Below are 15354 nucleotides of genomic sequence, written 5' to 3' on the forward strand. Positions count from 1 at the left end.
GATGATGCAATAATAAGCCTGTTCATAACGGAAAACGAGTAAATATTGCTGTTCTGATAAACAGTACTACACCGAGATATCCACACACTATCTTTTAGATCTCTATGAACGAAGTCATCTGAGAAATTCTGATTACTTCGGACATCCATGGTGGTTTTAAGTTTCTGAACTTTTTTGTTTTGCAGATTTAATATATATGATATAATTTGCATTGTATTTTCATATTCTAGAGTAAATTTACCGAGATTATGTGTTTTCTGTAAGAAAAAAATTAAAATTCAATGAACGAAATCTAATGAAAACTGTATCCTCACTTTTCTTGCTGAGTGTACATGACTGACTTAATTTCCTTTTCAGAATCATGCATCATGTCCCTTATATATTGCCGTTCTGTGGCAGGGACATCTTTGATGTTACTCATAATTTGCTTATGGAATTGATTAAATACCACAAACTATGTATCCCTTTTGGGGGAGCTTGTGCAATCTGACTGAGCTTCAACAACTGAACTGTAACTGCCTGTTAACCAAGGGGCAGAAGTCTTGGAGGAGCATACTACAAATTTTACCATATCCAAAAATGTAGATTTTCAGTGATTTTTAGGTGGACTATGGATCCCTTTTGGTAAAGATCCTCTTCAGCGTTGACAGCAATTTGCACAAACTTGAGCTAAGGGTCCTGCATAAGGTTTCCCTGTAGTGATAAAAAACAATTTATTGTCCCTGATCCTATTGTTTTTAATGAGGACCATTTCAGTTGGCAATTTCTATATTACAGGTTAACTTGATTACAATGTGTACCCCATCCATGATTAAAGATCTGTTAACTTAAACCCTCTGTGGGTTAAGGTGGGAGGTATTGGGGACTGATGTTACTGGTTTTCCCAAACTTTTAGATCTTGTGGCTGAGAAAGGGTTCAATATCTAATTGTCATGCCAAAGTTCTGCTAGAGAACTAATTTGTTTTCATCACCCTACTGTATGAACCCTAAGACCAACTGAGGCAGCTCAACAAATGAACTGTTTCTTCCTGTTAAAACTTGCTGCCAGGAGCATACTACAAATTTTCCACATATCTGGCGACCAAGCAGATTTTCCTTGATTTTTACAAGGACTATGCTAATGGCAGGTGGTATGGGGCGTACCCACTGGCAAAAAGCGAACCGAGCAATTTGCTACACAACACTTGAGCTAAGGGTCCTGCATAATGGCAGCCCTGTAGTGATAAAAAACAAGTTATTAGAAGCTAGATAGTATTGTTTTTAATGAGGGACACATCTGTAGTTCCTCATATAGTTTCTATATTACAGGTTAACTTGATTACAAGTGTGTAGTTGTAATACATTTGATTAAATATCTGTTAACTTAAACCCTCTAAGGTTTAGGTTAGTTTTCATACCGGTATATGGCAGTATTACTCATACACTTTTAGTCCTTTTGCAATGGCTATGTGAAATTTCAATTCTAATTGTCATGCCATTCAGACTAACTGCTATGAACTAATTTGTTTAACTACCCCAAGCTACTGTTTTATATGGCTTAGGTTAATGCTTCTAGTTTAACCTACGTTAAACTAAGAATAGAGGATTTTTTAGAGGGTTCTCGCTTAACCTATTCTAGAGCACTGCCTATTCTAGGCTTATTTAAAAATTAAGGATATGAACTATACAGAAAATAACCCTCTTATAATCTGGGTTTTCTGTTTTATGTGCCGAGACTAACCTTCTTATCTGATATATTCGGCCACCGCTGTTTTTGGCTAATAGTACGATATTCCCTAAAAAGGGGTTCCTACTTAATCTGGTTAGGCTACTGCCTGTTCTAGTTTATAACACTTTTAAGGATATAGGCTACAAAAGACCCTACTAGTACGTAGCCTTACAGGTAGGCTACCAAGTCGTAAAACCCAAGTCATGAGCCTAGGATACTGTTTATATATAATCCTGGGCTTATTTGTTCAATCTTAACCTAATGTTGGGTATTGCCTAATCCAGATTATTATAGATCATCCAGATTATTATAGATCACTCCTAAATGTATAGGCTATATAAAAACAGAAACTTACTAATATGTAACCTTATACAGTAGTTAGGCTACTATTTTTGTCCAACCCATGTTGTTGTTTATATCCAATCCTAGGCTATCTAGGCTACTGCCTACTCCGGATTATAATTCACATTTAAGGGTATGGGTTACATCAAACACAATTACCTTAGTATGTAGCCTTAAAGGTAGGCTGCTATCTCATCCAGCAAAGATTACTATTTCATTTAGTCCTAGGTTACATGGTCTAGGCTAACGATTTAGTCCAGTGATGGGATGTTTTATGATGGGATGTTTTGTAAAAAGTTATCACTTAATATAAGGTACTGTACTGCCTAGTCCTGGATTATTTAGATCATGCTCAAGTGTACAGGCTTATATAAAAGGAAAAAATTTTACTAACATGTGGCCTTATAGCTAAGCTACCAATTTATTTTGCCCAGATATTGTTATTATCTGATCCTAGGGTCCTTGGTCTAAACTAAACCACTTAAGGATACAAAATCCTAGGTTATAAGCTAGGCCACTTAAGGATACGTAATCGTACGTTATATAAGCTAGGCCAGGTTATAGGCTGCAGACAACATCCATTATTAATCTAGTCTAAATTATTCTCACTTACTGCCTAGATTATTGTAGACATCGTGTAATCTGAAAGGATTTTCTATATTAATGATAAGTTGTGGAACATTGTAGTTAAAACATTTAGTTAGACTGACAAATTAAAACAATGTGCAAGCGCCGACCACTGATGGTAAGAAATGCCACGTTCCGGCTTTTCACACAAATTCATTATTAATTCCAAATGTTTAAAACCAAAATTTTAACTGGAAATTAATATCAAGAACTTATCCTGCTATTTTTGATGTTTCCATAATCCTCACTAATGAAATCAGAGAAAATTTTCGAATTTTTTTGGAGTCCTAGTAATAACAAAGTTCACTGCGTTGAGCAAAGGGAGTAATGGTTCTTGGTCACTGCATCGGGTCTGTTGTTGACACTACAGCAGACTACACGTGCAATAATCACTTCTTCTTCTAAGCAGGTTTTGACAATGGAAGAACCTGGGTATACAGCCTTTCTGTAAAGATTTAGGAAAGTGCTCCCTTATCTTTGAGTCCATTATGTACTCCATCAAGTGTTACAGTGTTTATCACTATGACACAACACCCGGCCACGAGATCAGCTATAAGAGAATTCTTTGACATTAGTCTGGCCACCATGGAGCTCTGGTAGACCATGGAGGGTAAACCCCTTGAGGATGAAATAAGCGACTACGCTATCAAAAAAGCAAATTTGAGAGTAAATTGCAGCTTTTAATTTTAAAGTTGTAATGACTATTAAAGTAACTTCACCGCAGTATAGATAGGCTAATGCTCACTATGAATATTCATACTGTCCACAAGCATTATTCAGTAAATTTTAAACAATTTTATTATAAGCATCCTCACGATAGTGATGTTAAAAGCAAAGACCATTCAGACTTATAAAGATACATTATGTATGTGCTTACCTAAAATAGAATTGAATAAATTAGTATTAACAACACTTATGGAAAATAAACATAAACAAGTCTGAACAGATCTTAGATAGCTTCCTTTATGGTTAGTAAATACAGATGTTAAACTGACTACTGGGTGTCATTAAACTATGTAATGAAAGTGGAGACTACAGAAAAATGGCCATAGTCTCCAAATAGTTGTTGATGGTGCATGAAGTTGCTTGCATTTCTTTACATGAGTTTCAACCATTCCCTCTGAATTGTTCTTCAGCTTTACATTGTTCCATTTTCATTTCAGTACAAATCCTTCACACACAATGCCTAATCAATGTCATGAAATGTGACTCAGTCAATAAACTATTTTATAATGATGACATGGATGCTCCATAAAAAGAGGAATACAAAATAATGATGACATGGATGCTCCATAAAAAGAGGAATACAAAACTAACACAAAATAAACCTATGAAGCTGACAATACACAAGTGAAAAGAATTAGTGACCATGATGAAATGGGTATTGCATGTTCACCAATCAACTACTGCTTATCACAATGGAATGAAAATAAGTAATGTAGCCAACAAACACTGACTAAGCAGGGCTAAAAACATTAAGTCATTTAGATCACTGCTTTTTGATGTGTTTTTGAAAATAACATATTATATACAATATTACTGAAATATTACCTAACATCCTTAAAAGGTTATGCCTTTAACCACAAGAGTTTAAATTTCACTATAATCAAGTGAATTGCAATTCTGTACCTTTCACCATTTGCAGTATATATGGCATGATTCAAATCAAATTCAACAAACATTTTATCTAAACTGAAAGGGAGGTAAAAGGTGCAGCATGCATTTGCATAGCAAATGTAAAAAGTGTAAAAAACTTCATGCAACAGCCTATTCATCTCCCACTAACATAACATGATCCACTCTGACTATACCCACTCTAGTTAAAATAAAAAAGTACATACCTTGATAATCTTGCAGAAGAGAAAATTTATCAGCTGGAATTTGATTCTTAATGTATGCCAGGATGTGGGGCACAAACTTCCCTGAGGCATGCAACATACAGCCAGATACTGACTGGAAGAGAATCAAACAAGCCAAATGAAGTATCAATGGGGGGTCCATTAGGCTTTCCAGTTGCTCTAAGAGTTGACATCGGTGATTTGATAACACCTGCCTGAAAATTCATACTTCAGCATTATTTTTAGGTAATATCAAGCGTGCTTATAATGAACATTATAATGTGTCTGTATCAAACACATAAATACTCTCGAAAATGTGAAATTAAGTAAAAAATAAAAACATGACATTTTTATAATAAAATACACTAAAGTTTTATATATAAACTCTACTGTTTTGGTGTAGGTAACTAGACCCGGCCCACTTTCGGGGAAGAATAGGTACAACACTGCTGAAGAGTTCAATTCGTTTGTGCCCTATGTCCATGAGAGGGGAGGCAGGAGGGCTCTGATCATGTAGTTACATGGTAAGTACATATAAAACTTTATTTTATTATAAAAATGTCATTTTTATATAAGTAGCTTACCAAGTACAGTAACTACATAGCTGAATCTCACACTGACAGGAGGTGGGATGCAAGGACATATACTACTCAAAAACACTCAGTAAAGAAGATGAATTTGAAATAGAAAAGTATATAGCATTGGTGGAATGCTTGTTGTGCGTGAAATTAAGGCGTTGTTCTAATGAACTTGAATGATCAGTCACTTAATGGCTTGGATGTGTGTGAAGTACACTAATATAAGGTCTCAAAAGTACTTGGATTTTGGTTTGCCCATAGGACTTGGAAATTCTCGCCTTGTACGACGTAGAATTTGGTGGAGTCTCGTAAGACTTGGAATTGGGATCCGTAGGACTTGGAAATTCTCGCCTCATAAGATGTAGAATTGTTAGTGGAGTCTCTTAAGACTTGAATTGGGATCTGTCCCTTAGGACTGAGAAATTGGGTTGGTCTCGTTAGACTTGAAAATACGATTTGTCCCTTAGGACTTGGAAGTTCCTAACGGGATAAAACCCCCCCCAACAAAAATTTTGCTGAGAATGTAGGTACATGGAGAGGGAGGGGGGGTGAAGGTCATCTGACGCTCACTGGAGTTATTTTTAGACTCCGTGTGAATGAACCCGTCTATTTATAGACCATCTGGGACTCCGGAAAGTTTCCTGGGATGAGCGGATAACAGTAAAAATGACCTCATAATTTTCCCTAGAAGCGGAGTTCAAATTTCGCTTTCCTAACACCTAATTCAAGTTTTAGCTAAACTGAGAAAGTATTCCAGCAATGCAAGCTGATCTTATCCCACAGGAGGTTCGTCCGCGCCTAAATAATCTCGCCATTCCAAAATGAGAAGTAAAATTTAACACACAGGAATTTCTTTCGCACTATTCCTCAAAGCAAAAAATATGGCAAAGATTTTAACACAGAGGAATTTTGCACTATTCCTTGAAGCAAAAAATATGGCAAAGATTTTAAAACAGAGGAATTTCACACTATTCCTTGAAGCAAAGAATGGTTAGCACTGGTTATTTCCTAACTGCCTATCCTGAAAGGCATGCATTAACAAATCTAATACGGCAGTTCTCTTCTCTCAGTGAATGCATGCATCCCTATTCCTAATTCCTAGGAACAGTCATGACTGTAAAAAAAATTTTGCTAAGATAAACACATTACTTATGTGGAACTCTCTTGGTCTGTGCTCTTGGTACCAGGTTTGGAATTTGTCTTGCACCCTGCTTAGCTTTGCTAATAGCTCATCTGGCGAGTTGCAAATGCAATGAAGCAACAATAGAGGGGAAAATGCAACTGCTAAACAAGATCTATAGGAAAGTCGCCATTTTTACGAAAATCCCTGGGGTTATGTGATTTCGGTAATTCTACATAGTAGCTCCACACCTGTTTTTACCTTGGGAACTTGTTTTTCCTACACTTTTAGGTCTCCTGATAGCGGAGGTGGACTTGCTTGTCGGCGGTCAAGTGCCACTTGCCCCCTACCTCAACTCAACAGCAAGGGGGAAGTGTGGGAACATGGGGTTGCGGGTGGGGAACAACACAGAAGCGGGAAGGAAATGTTTACGTTACAGATGCGCAAGGTGGAGGGGAAAGACAAGGAAGGAGCCATACGCAGAAGCGGGGGAGCGCCTGAAAGCACGGGGAGCAACGGGGAAGGGAGGGAGAAATTACCTCACGTACCCCAACAACGGGGATAACTGAGGAGTGGTGCAACGGGAGGGTGGGAGGAAAGTTACGCAAGCGGGAAACACGTTGGGGACGGGTCCGGGGAAAAGCGTAAGGGAGAGGGTGGGGGCTGGGAAGGAACACTGCCAAGTAACGAAGCAGGGGGCAAAATATAAGACCGTGAACAAACAAATCTCACCACCGGTACCAGGACACCTAAAAGTGGAGAAAAAACAAGTCCCCAAGGCAAAAACAAGGGCAGGAAGGTACTCAACGCCAACTGAAAGCTGCAACCTGTAAACAAATAATAGTTTGCACGCAAAAAAAATGTCTTTGTAGGATTTGGTTTTTTTGGGGCACATATACACTTACGTCAGGTTCAGTACTGGGTTGGGGGGGAGGGGGAAGTGGAAGCTTTTTGGCTTTAAACGGAAAGTAAAGAAACAGAGTTGTGTGGAAAATGTGTTTGGGGAAACTATTTTTTCTGGGGTACAATACACTTTCCCAACTGGGTTGGTGGGGTAAATGCATTTCCCTCTGACTGGTATAGGCAAGGGGCGTTGGAATTTCCCTGCGCCGCTTTCAGTACTGGCTCGGGGGGGATACCTGTGTTGCAACAGGTGGCAGTGAGTGCAACCAAGGGCGGGGAAACTTACAAAAGTAAACTAAAAAAACTGTGGCTTTGGGGGAAGTAAAGGAACAGAGCTTTACACTTTTGCCGGGTTTAGTACTGGGTTGGTGGGGTAAATGCATTTCCCCGTGACTGGTATAGGCAGGGGGCATTGCAATTACCCTGCGCCGCATTCAGTACTGGCTCGGGGGGGGGGGATACCTGTGTTGCAACAAGTGACAGTGAGTTCAACCAAGGGCAGAGAAACTTATAAAAGTAAACCCAAAAATTTGTGGCTCTGGGGGGAAAGTAAAGAAACGGAGCTGGGGTGTGAAAAATCAGTTTGGGGAAACTGTTTTTTTTGGGGGGCACAAATACACTTTCGCTGGGTTCAGTACTGGGTTGGGGGTATATGCATATGTGGCTTTGGGGGCCAAGTAAAGAAACGGAGTTGGGGTGTGAAAAATAAGTTTGGGGAAATTGTTTTTTTTGGGGGCATGAATAGACTTTCGCCGAGTTTAGTACTGGGTTGGGGTAAATGCATTTCTTTGTGACCAGTAGTAGGCAGGGGGCACTGAAACTTGACTACAACACATTCAGTACTGGTTCGGGGGGATAACTATGTTGCATCAAGTGACAGCAAGCGCAGCCTGGGTGCGCAAAAGTTATAAGTGTAAACTCAAAAAGTTGTGAATGTCTCCTTATCTGTTGAGTTAACTTATAGTTTGGGAGGTCTGCATGCACGGTGTGTCAGTGCAGTGCGCGAGGAAAACATATCAACAGATTATTGCAGTCGTCGGACGTGATATGGACTGTACATAAGGGATGTAATTGTCCAGTGTCTTGTGCAGGACGCGTATGTGAACCCCGGAAACATGGGACAGTCCCCCCCCTCATAGGTAGGCATGTTAGCAGTTTTAAGCAGTAAAGGTTAGGGGGGTTTTCCTCAGCAAGGCGCTAACAGCGCAACGTGACTGGTTAGTTAGGGGTTTGCAGGGGTTAGCTCCCCAATACCGGAGTTTCCTCAGTAAGGGGCTGAGGTATGTACAGATGGCTCCCCCATAAATATTTGGGAGGCCAGCAGTAATGGTGGGGTTTGTCTTTGTGTCGACTCACTTAATGTTCTTGTTTGTTCTCTGTTTATTTCGTAGTTTGCCCATTTTGATAGTTTAAACACAAGAAAAACCCTGTAAAAATGCTTATACTGAGTATTTTAATAGTTTTATCACAAAAAGTGTATTTATTCATGAAAATTATATAAAAATACCATAATTAGTGAATATTTCTCAGTGAAAAATACCGTGAATGGGCAAATTTTTCGCAAATAATGGCTAGATATGTTTCACAGAGAAACCAGTGAATGCATGAATCCGCAAAACATGAGAACGCGAATACAGTGGGTTTACTGTATGTAAATATATAATACACACACACACACACACACATATATATATATATATATATATATATATATATATATATATATATATATATATATATATATATATTTATATATATATATATATATATATATATATATATATATATATATACAGGCAGTCCCCGGTTTACGACGGTTCCGACTACGACGTTCGAGGTTACGACGCTTTTCAAATATATTCATCAGAAATTATTTCCCGGCTTCGACGCATGTTGTCGACGCGTCCCGATCCGACGGAAGAAATTTGGCCCCAAAACGGCAGAATAATCATAATTTGAAGGTTTTTTTGATGTAAAACTCAATAATAATGCAGTTTACGTCGTTTTCAATGCACCCAGAGCATTAAAAGTAAGGTTTTCTTATGATTTTTGATGATTTTCGACGATTTTCCGGTTTATTTTGACGATTTTCGGGTTACAACGCGCGCAAGAACGGAACCCCGTCAGTAAACGGGGACCGCTTGTATATATATATATATATATATATATATATATATATATATATATATATATATATACATATACATATACATATACACATACATAAATACAGTATATATATATATATATATATATATATATATATATATATATATATATATAAGAAGGCCCATAAAACACTATTTAAATATGGGCCTTCTTACATATTACTGTAGTATACATAATATATATATATATATATATATATATATATATATATATATATATATATATATATATATATATATATATATATATATATATATATACACACATATAAATACAGTATATATATATATATATATATATATATATATATATATATATATATATATATATATATATATATATATATATATATATATATATATATATATATATATATATATATATATATATATATATATATATATATATATATATATATATATATATTGTTTTGTGGGCTTTGGCTGATGAGTTTCTTAACCCTTAAACTTGAGCCTCTATTTGGAAAAGTGTCTGCCGTATGCGGAGGGGTTTGGGAGTTAGCGCTTGAAGCAGAAAGAAAGTTTTTTTTCAAAAAATCACAGCACGCTTAGTTTTTAAGATTAAGAGTTCATTTTTGGCTACTTTTTTCTCATTGCCTGAAGTTTAGTATGCAACCATCAGAAATTAAAAAAAATATCATTATCATATATAAATATTGGAATATATGACAGCGTGAAAAAAAATTTCATATATAAGTGTATACAAATCGTGCTGTGAGCAAAACAGTTAAAGCTAATGAGCTATTTTTTTTCGTTGTATTGTACACTAAATTGCAGTGATTTTGGTATATAACAAATTCTAAAACGATCAAAGCAACACAGAGAAAATATTATCACAAAATGATGCAAGAATTCATAACGCGCGGATGTACAAAAAGTTTTCTTCAAAAATTCACCATAAATCGAAATATTGTGCTAAAGACTTTCTGTTTCTTGCAAATTGAAGATAAATGATTGAATATTAACAGAATGTAAGAGTTTTAGCTTACAATTGCATTTTTCGACCATTTTGGTCGAGTCAAAGTTGACCAAAGGTTGAAATTTTGGCACTTATTGTGATTTATATGAAAATATTTCAAATCTGATAAAAACTACAACCATGAGTTATTTTTTGTTGTATTCTACATGAAATTGCACACATTTTCATATATAAAACTTTATGTAACGGCTAATATAAAACGGTGCAAAAATTATGACAAAGTGACTACAGAAATTCTGAGATTTTCAGTAGAGTTAGCGTGCGCAGAGGTAAGGAAAAAGTTTTTTTAAAAAATTCACCATAAATCGAAATATTGTGGTAGAGACTTCTCGTTTGTTGCAAAATGAAGGTAAATGATTGATTATTACTAGAATGTAAGAGTTTTAGCTTACAATTGCATTTTTCAACCATTTCGGTCGAGTCAAATTTGACCAAAGATTGAAATTTTGTCACTTACCGTGATTTATATGAAAATACTTCAAAACTGATAAAAGCTACAACCATGAATTATTTTTGGTTGTATTCTACATGAAATTGCACACATTTTCATATATAAAACATATGTAACGGCTAATATAAAATGGTGCAAAAACTACGACAAAGTGACTAAAGAATTTAAAGAATTTCTGAGAAATGGAAAAAGTTTTTTACAAAAATTCACCATAAATCGAAATATTCTTGTTTGTTGTAAAATGAAGGTAAATGATTGAATATTACTTGAATGTAAGAGTTTTAGCTTACAATTGCACTTTTCGACCATTTTGGTTGAGTCAAAGTTGACCAAAGGTTGAAATTTTGGCACTTATCGTGATTTATATGAAAATATGTCAAAATTGATAAAAGCTACAACCATGAGTTATTTTCATATATAAAACTTTATGTAACGGCTAATATAAAACTGTGCAAAAATTAAGACAAGGTGACTAAAGAATTTCTGAGATTGTAAGAGCCTGACGCCGTCTCTTCCAAACACGTGTGTGTTCGTGTGTTCGTCGTCCATCGGAGTGGCGAGACGTTTGGCGTCTTCACAGACAGAAACATGCACACAGTTTGATACAGAAGATTCGTTGGAACATTATGAGTGCATGATTAGAATGCTTGCATGGCAATGCAAGTAGTGGTGATTGTACATACATGAAGACAACAATGGTTAGGGAGAAACAGACGGAAATATTGTATGGTTGAAATTGCATTCCTTTAGAGAAAGAAAACGAGATGCTCTTGTTGTCTTGTCCACTCCGATGGACGACGATCACACTAGTGTTTGGAAGAGACTTCTCGTTTGTTGCAAAATGAAGGTAAATGATTGAATATTACTAGAATGTAAGAGTTTTAGCATACAATTGCTTTTTTTGACCATTTCAGTCGAGTCAAAGTTGATCAAAGGTTGAAATTTTGGCACTTATTGTGATTTATATGAAAATATGTCAAAACTGATAAAAGCTACAACCATGAGTTATTTTTTATTGTATTCTACATGAAATTGCGCACATTTTCATATATAAAACATTATGTAAAGGCTAATAGAAAGTGGTGCAAAAATTACGACAAAGTGACTAAAGAATTTCTGAGATTTTCAGCAGAGTTAACTGCTGCTTTCTTTTGGGATAAGAAAGAGATTCGCGCATGCACAGCTAGGTCACACTTGTAAACAAAACAACAGTGTGATCCGTGAACTCCCAGCATCCCTCAAGGCGCGATTTAAAATTTTTCGCAAACGAGGCCTATAAGTATTTTTCCGCGAATATTTAAAAAAACTTTTTGTAGTCAACGTATTTTACGTCCACTTGGCACCCGACAGACAACTTTTGTCGATGTAAAATACGTCCACTTGGCGTTAAAGGGTTAATTAATTAATATAAGTTATGTAGCCCTGCTTCGCCAAAGACACATGTACACTGTCAATTGAAGCTAAAAGTTACCCTCAAAAGACAGACAATTACTTAATTGGATTTGGTCGCCAGTCGGAACTATGTATGGAATGATGGATTACTTTGTAACAACTGAATTACATCAAACCCCCTTTCATTACCCACCTAGTCCCAACAAAGAAAAAATGTGCTGTGATAGCGAAGGAAATTACATGAACCATTAGTCAGCGTCTGACACAGTCAATTTTCCCCGCTTCCGTAAAAAAAAAATATAACGCAACGAATGTTTGTACTCTAGCGGATATCGTACACAGTTTTAGTATTGATAAAGGATATTTCTCTTCCAAACAATGGTGATCAGGATCCACGGCTTGCCTGGAATTTACTTACACTTGATTTTTCCTAATTCCTAATTACTGCATGGGAATAGCTTTTGCAATTTTCACTAGGCAATGATCATTATTCATATACTAGACTTCATAAAAGAAATATATACCAGGTTCTCTCGTAAATGGTGCCTGAAGGGGAAACAATGGAAAAATGTAAGTACAGTGGAAGAGATACTAACAAATCGACGAAAATCTTGTCAATTCCAGACTTACCATTATGTAGCTTGCTTGCGAAATGCAACTGCCGATCGAAATTCTCAAGAACACATTGTCGATTCACTTAGTACAACAACAGACAGGAAAGGACAAAGGATAGAGTTGCTCGGAGCACGGATGTGTGCTCATTTTACGATAATCGGTCTCTCTCCCTTGGTGTGAGGTCAGGTCAGGGCTGCTGTTTGTCCGACACTCGTCCATAGCCCCCAGCAGTCTGAAAATTTAACAGAGACATCGCCGAATGCATAGGACAGGGAAAAAGGAAGCTTAAGACCACCTTCACTAGAAGTTACTTGGTGAATACCCTCCCTGTTGGTTGAGGACTCTAATGCTAACCTATTCCCTACTAAGACGCTAATTTTTTTAAAACAGCCAACCGCCCTCGCCCACATTCTCTTAGCTTCAACAGAGATGCCTTCTGTCTTTGTTAGAATGATATTCTTACTAAATAATACAGAGAGGGGCAAACAGCAGAATATATATATATATATATATATATATATATATATATATATATATATATATATATATATATATATATATATATATATATATATATATATATATATATATATATATATATATATATATATATATATATATATATATATATATATATATATATATATATATATATATATATATATATATATATATATATATATATATATATATATATATATATATATATATATATATATATATATATATATATATATATATATATATATATATATATATATATATATATATATATATATATATATATATATATATATATATATATATATATATATATATATATATATATATATATATATATATATATATATATATATATATATATATATATATATATATATATATATATATGTATATATATATATATATGTATATATATATATATATATATATATATATATATATGTATATATATATATATATATATATATATATATATATATATATATATATATATATATATATATATATATATATATATATATATATATATATATATATATATATATATGTATATATGTATATATATATATATATATATATATATATATATATATATATATATATATATATATATATATATATATATATATATATATATATATATATATATATATATATATATATATATATATATATATATATATATATATATATATATATATATATATATATATATATATATATATATATATATATATATATATATATATATATATATATATATATATATATATATATATATATATATATATATATATATATATATATATATACATACATACATATATATATATATATATATATATATATATATATATATATATATATATATATATATATATATATATATATATATATATATTTTATATATATATATATATATATATATATATATATATATATATATATATATATATATATATATATATATATATATACATACAGTATATTTTATAATATATATATATATATATATATATATATATATATATATACGAGTATATATATATATATATGATTATTATCACATTTGTACGTGATTCATTTATCACACATTACCCCAGGTGAAAAAAGGGATTTTGACAAAGGAAAAATCTATTTCTGGGTGAAGGCCTGTGTCGCTCAGTGAAATGTTCCTATACAGCACACATTTCTAGGTATAAGTATTGCTAGATATACCAGAGAAAAAGCCAACAGGATGCCAGAGTTACTACCTCTGGATCGATACATCCTAATAGGATGTCGGTATGTCATCTAGGAGCGAGTGGAAGCCACTACCACAGACACTTAACCCAATAGACTCCTCCTCACCAAAACCCTCTGCCTAAGAGGTGCCGATACAACGGTCCCACCACCGCTACTACTAATTCTACCCACAATGCACCATCCCGAAATAGCACCCAAGCTTTTTGGCTAGATCAGGTGGGAAATAAAGAGAGGATGGGTTCACTGAAGCGACACAGGCCTTCACCCAGAAATAGATTTTTCCTTTGTCAAAATCCCTTTTCTGGGCTTGTCCTGTGTCGCTGAGTGAAATAGTAGCAGAGAATTGACCAAAGAAGCTTGTAAATTTAAAAGGATTAATGTATTAAGGATAAAATAAAATTTTTATTTTGAATATGCTTTTACTAATCCAGAAAAGCAAATATAAAAATAAATTAGTACAAAAGGACAATAACTAACTTAATTAATGCAAAATAATGTGGTTACAATCTTAAGATTAATAAACAAACTAGTAACCATCACCTATAAAACAATGTTTAGTGAAAACTTAACAACTAAGGTGATAAAGCAAAGCCAGGAATGGATTGAGAAGCAACCCAAACTCAGACAACAAGATAGGAAGGATGGGAATACAAGCGAGGCAGGTAGGTGAGAAGTACCAACTGGTAGGGCAAGCAAAATACAACAATTACAATTACAAATTACCAACAATAAAATATTATAAAACAATATTAGGCTGACTCTGGGAAACAATGTTCCCTGCAGCGACAGCAGAAAACTTCAAAGCCTCCAAGGATTTGAGATAATGACGTTTAAAAACTCTAGGGGATTTCCAGCCGTATAT

The 15354-nt window shown here is 34.2% G+C and overlaps 1 protein-coding gene across 1 annotated transcript in view; it reads right to left on the bottom strand.

Moving 5' to 3' along the window:
- Ufl1 (UFM1 specific ligase 1) overlaps positions 1-15354 on the bottom strand; it is a 564283-nt gene that overhangs the window by 46698 nt on the left and 502231 nt on the right. Inside the window, exon 10 of the mRNA XM_067108921.1 lies at positions 4520-4731. Coding sequence (XP_066965022.1) covers positions 4520-4731 — 212 coding nt within the window. The remainder of the gene's footprint in view (positions 1-4519; positions 4732-15354) is intronic.

This window comes from Macrobrachium rosenbergii, chromosome 9 (assembly GCF_040412425.1).
Source record: "Macrobrachium rosenbergii isolate ZJJX-2024 chromosome 9, ASM4041242v1, whole genome shotgun sequence".
Classification (NCBI taxonomy): domain Eukaryota; kingdom Metazoa; phylum Arthropoda; class Malacostraca; order Decapoda; family Palaemonidae; genus Macrobrachium; species Macrobrachium rosenbergii.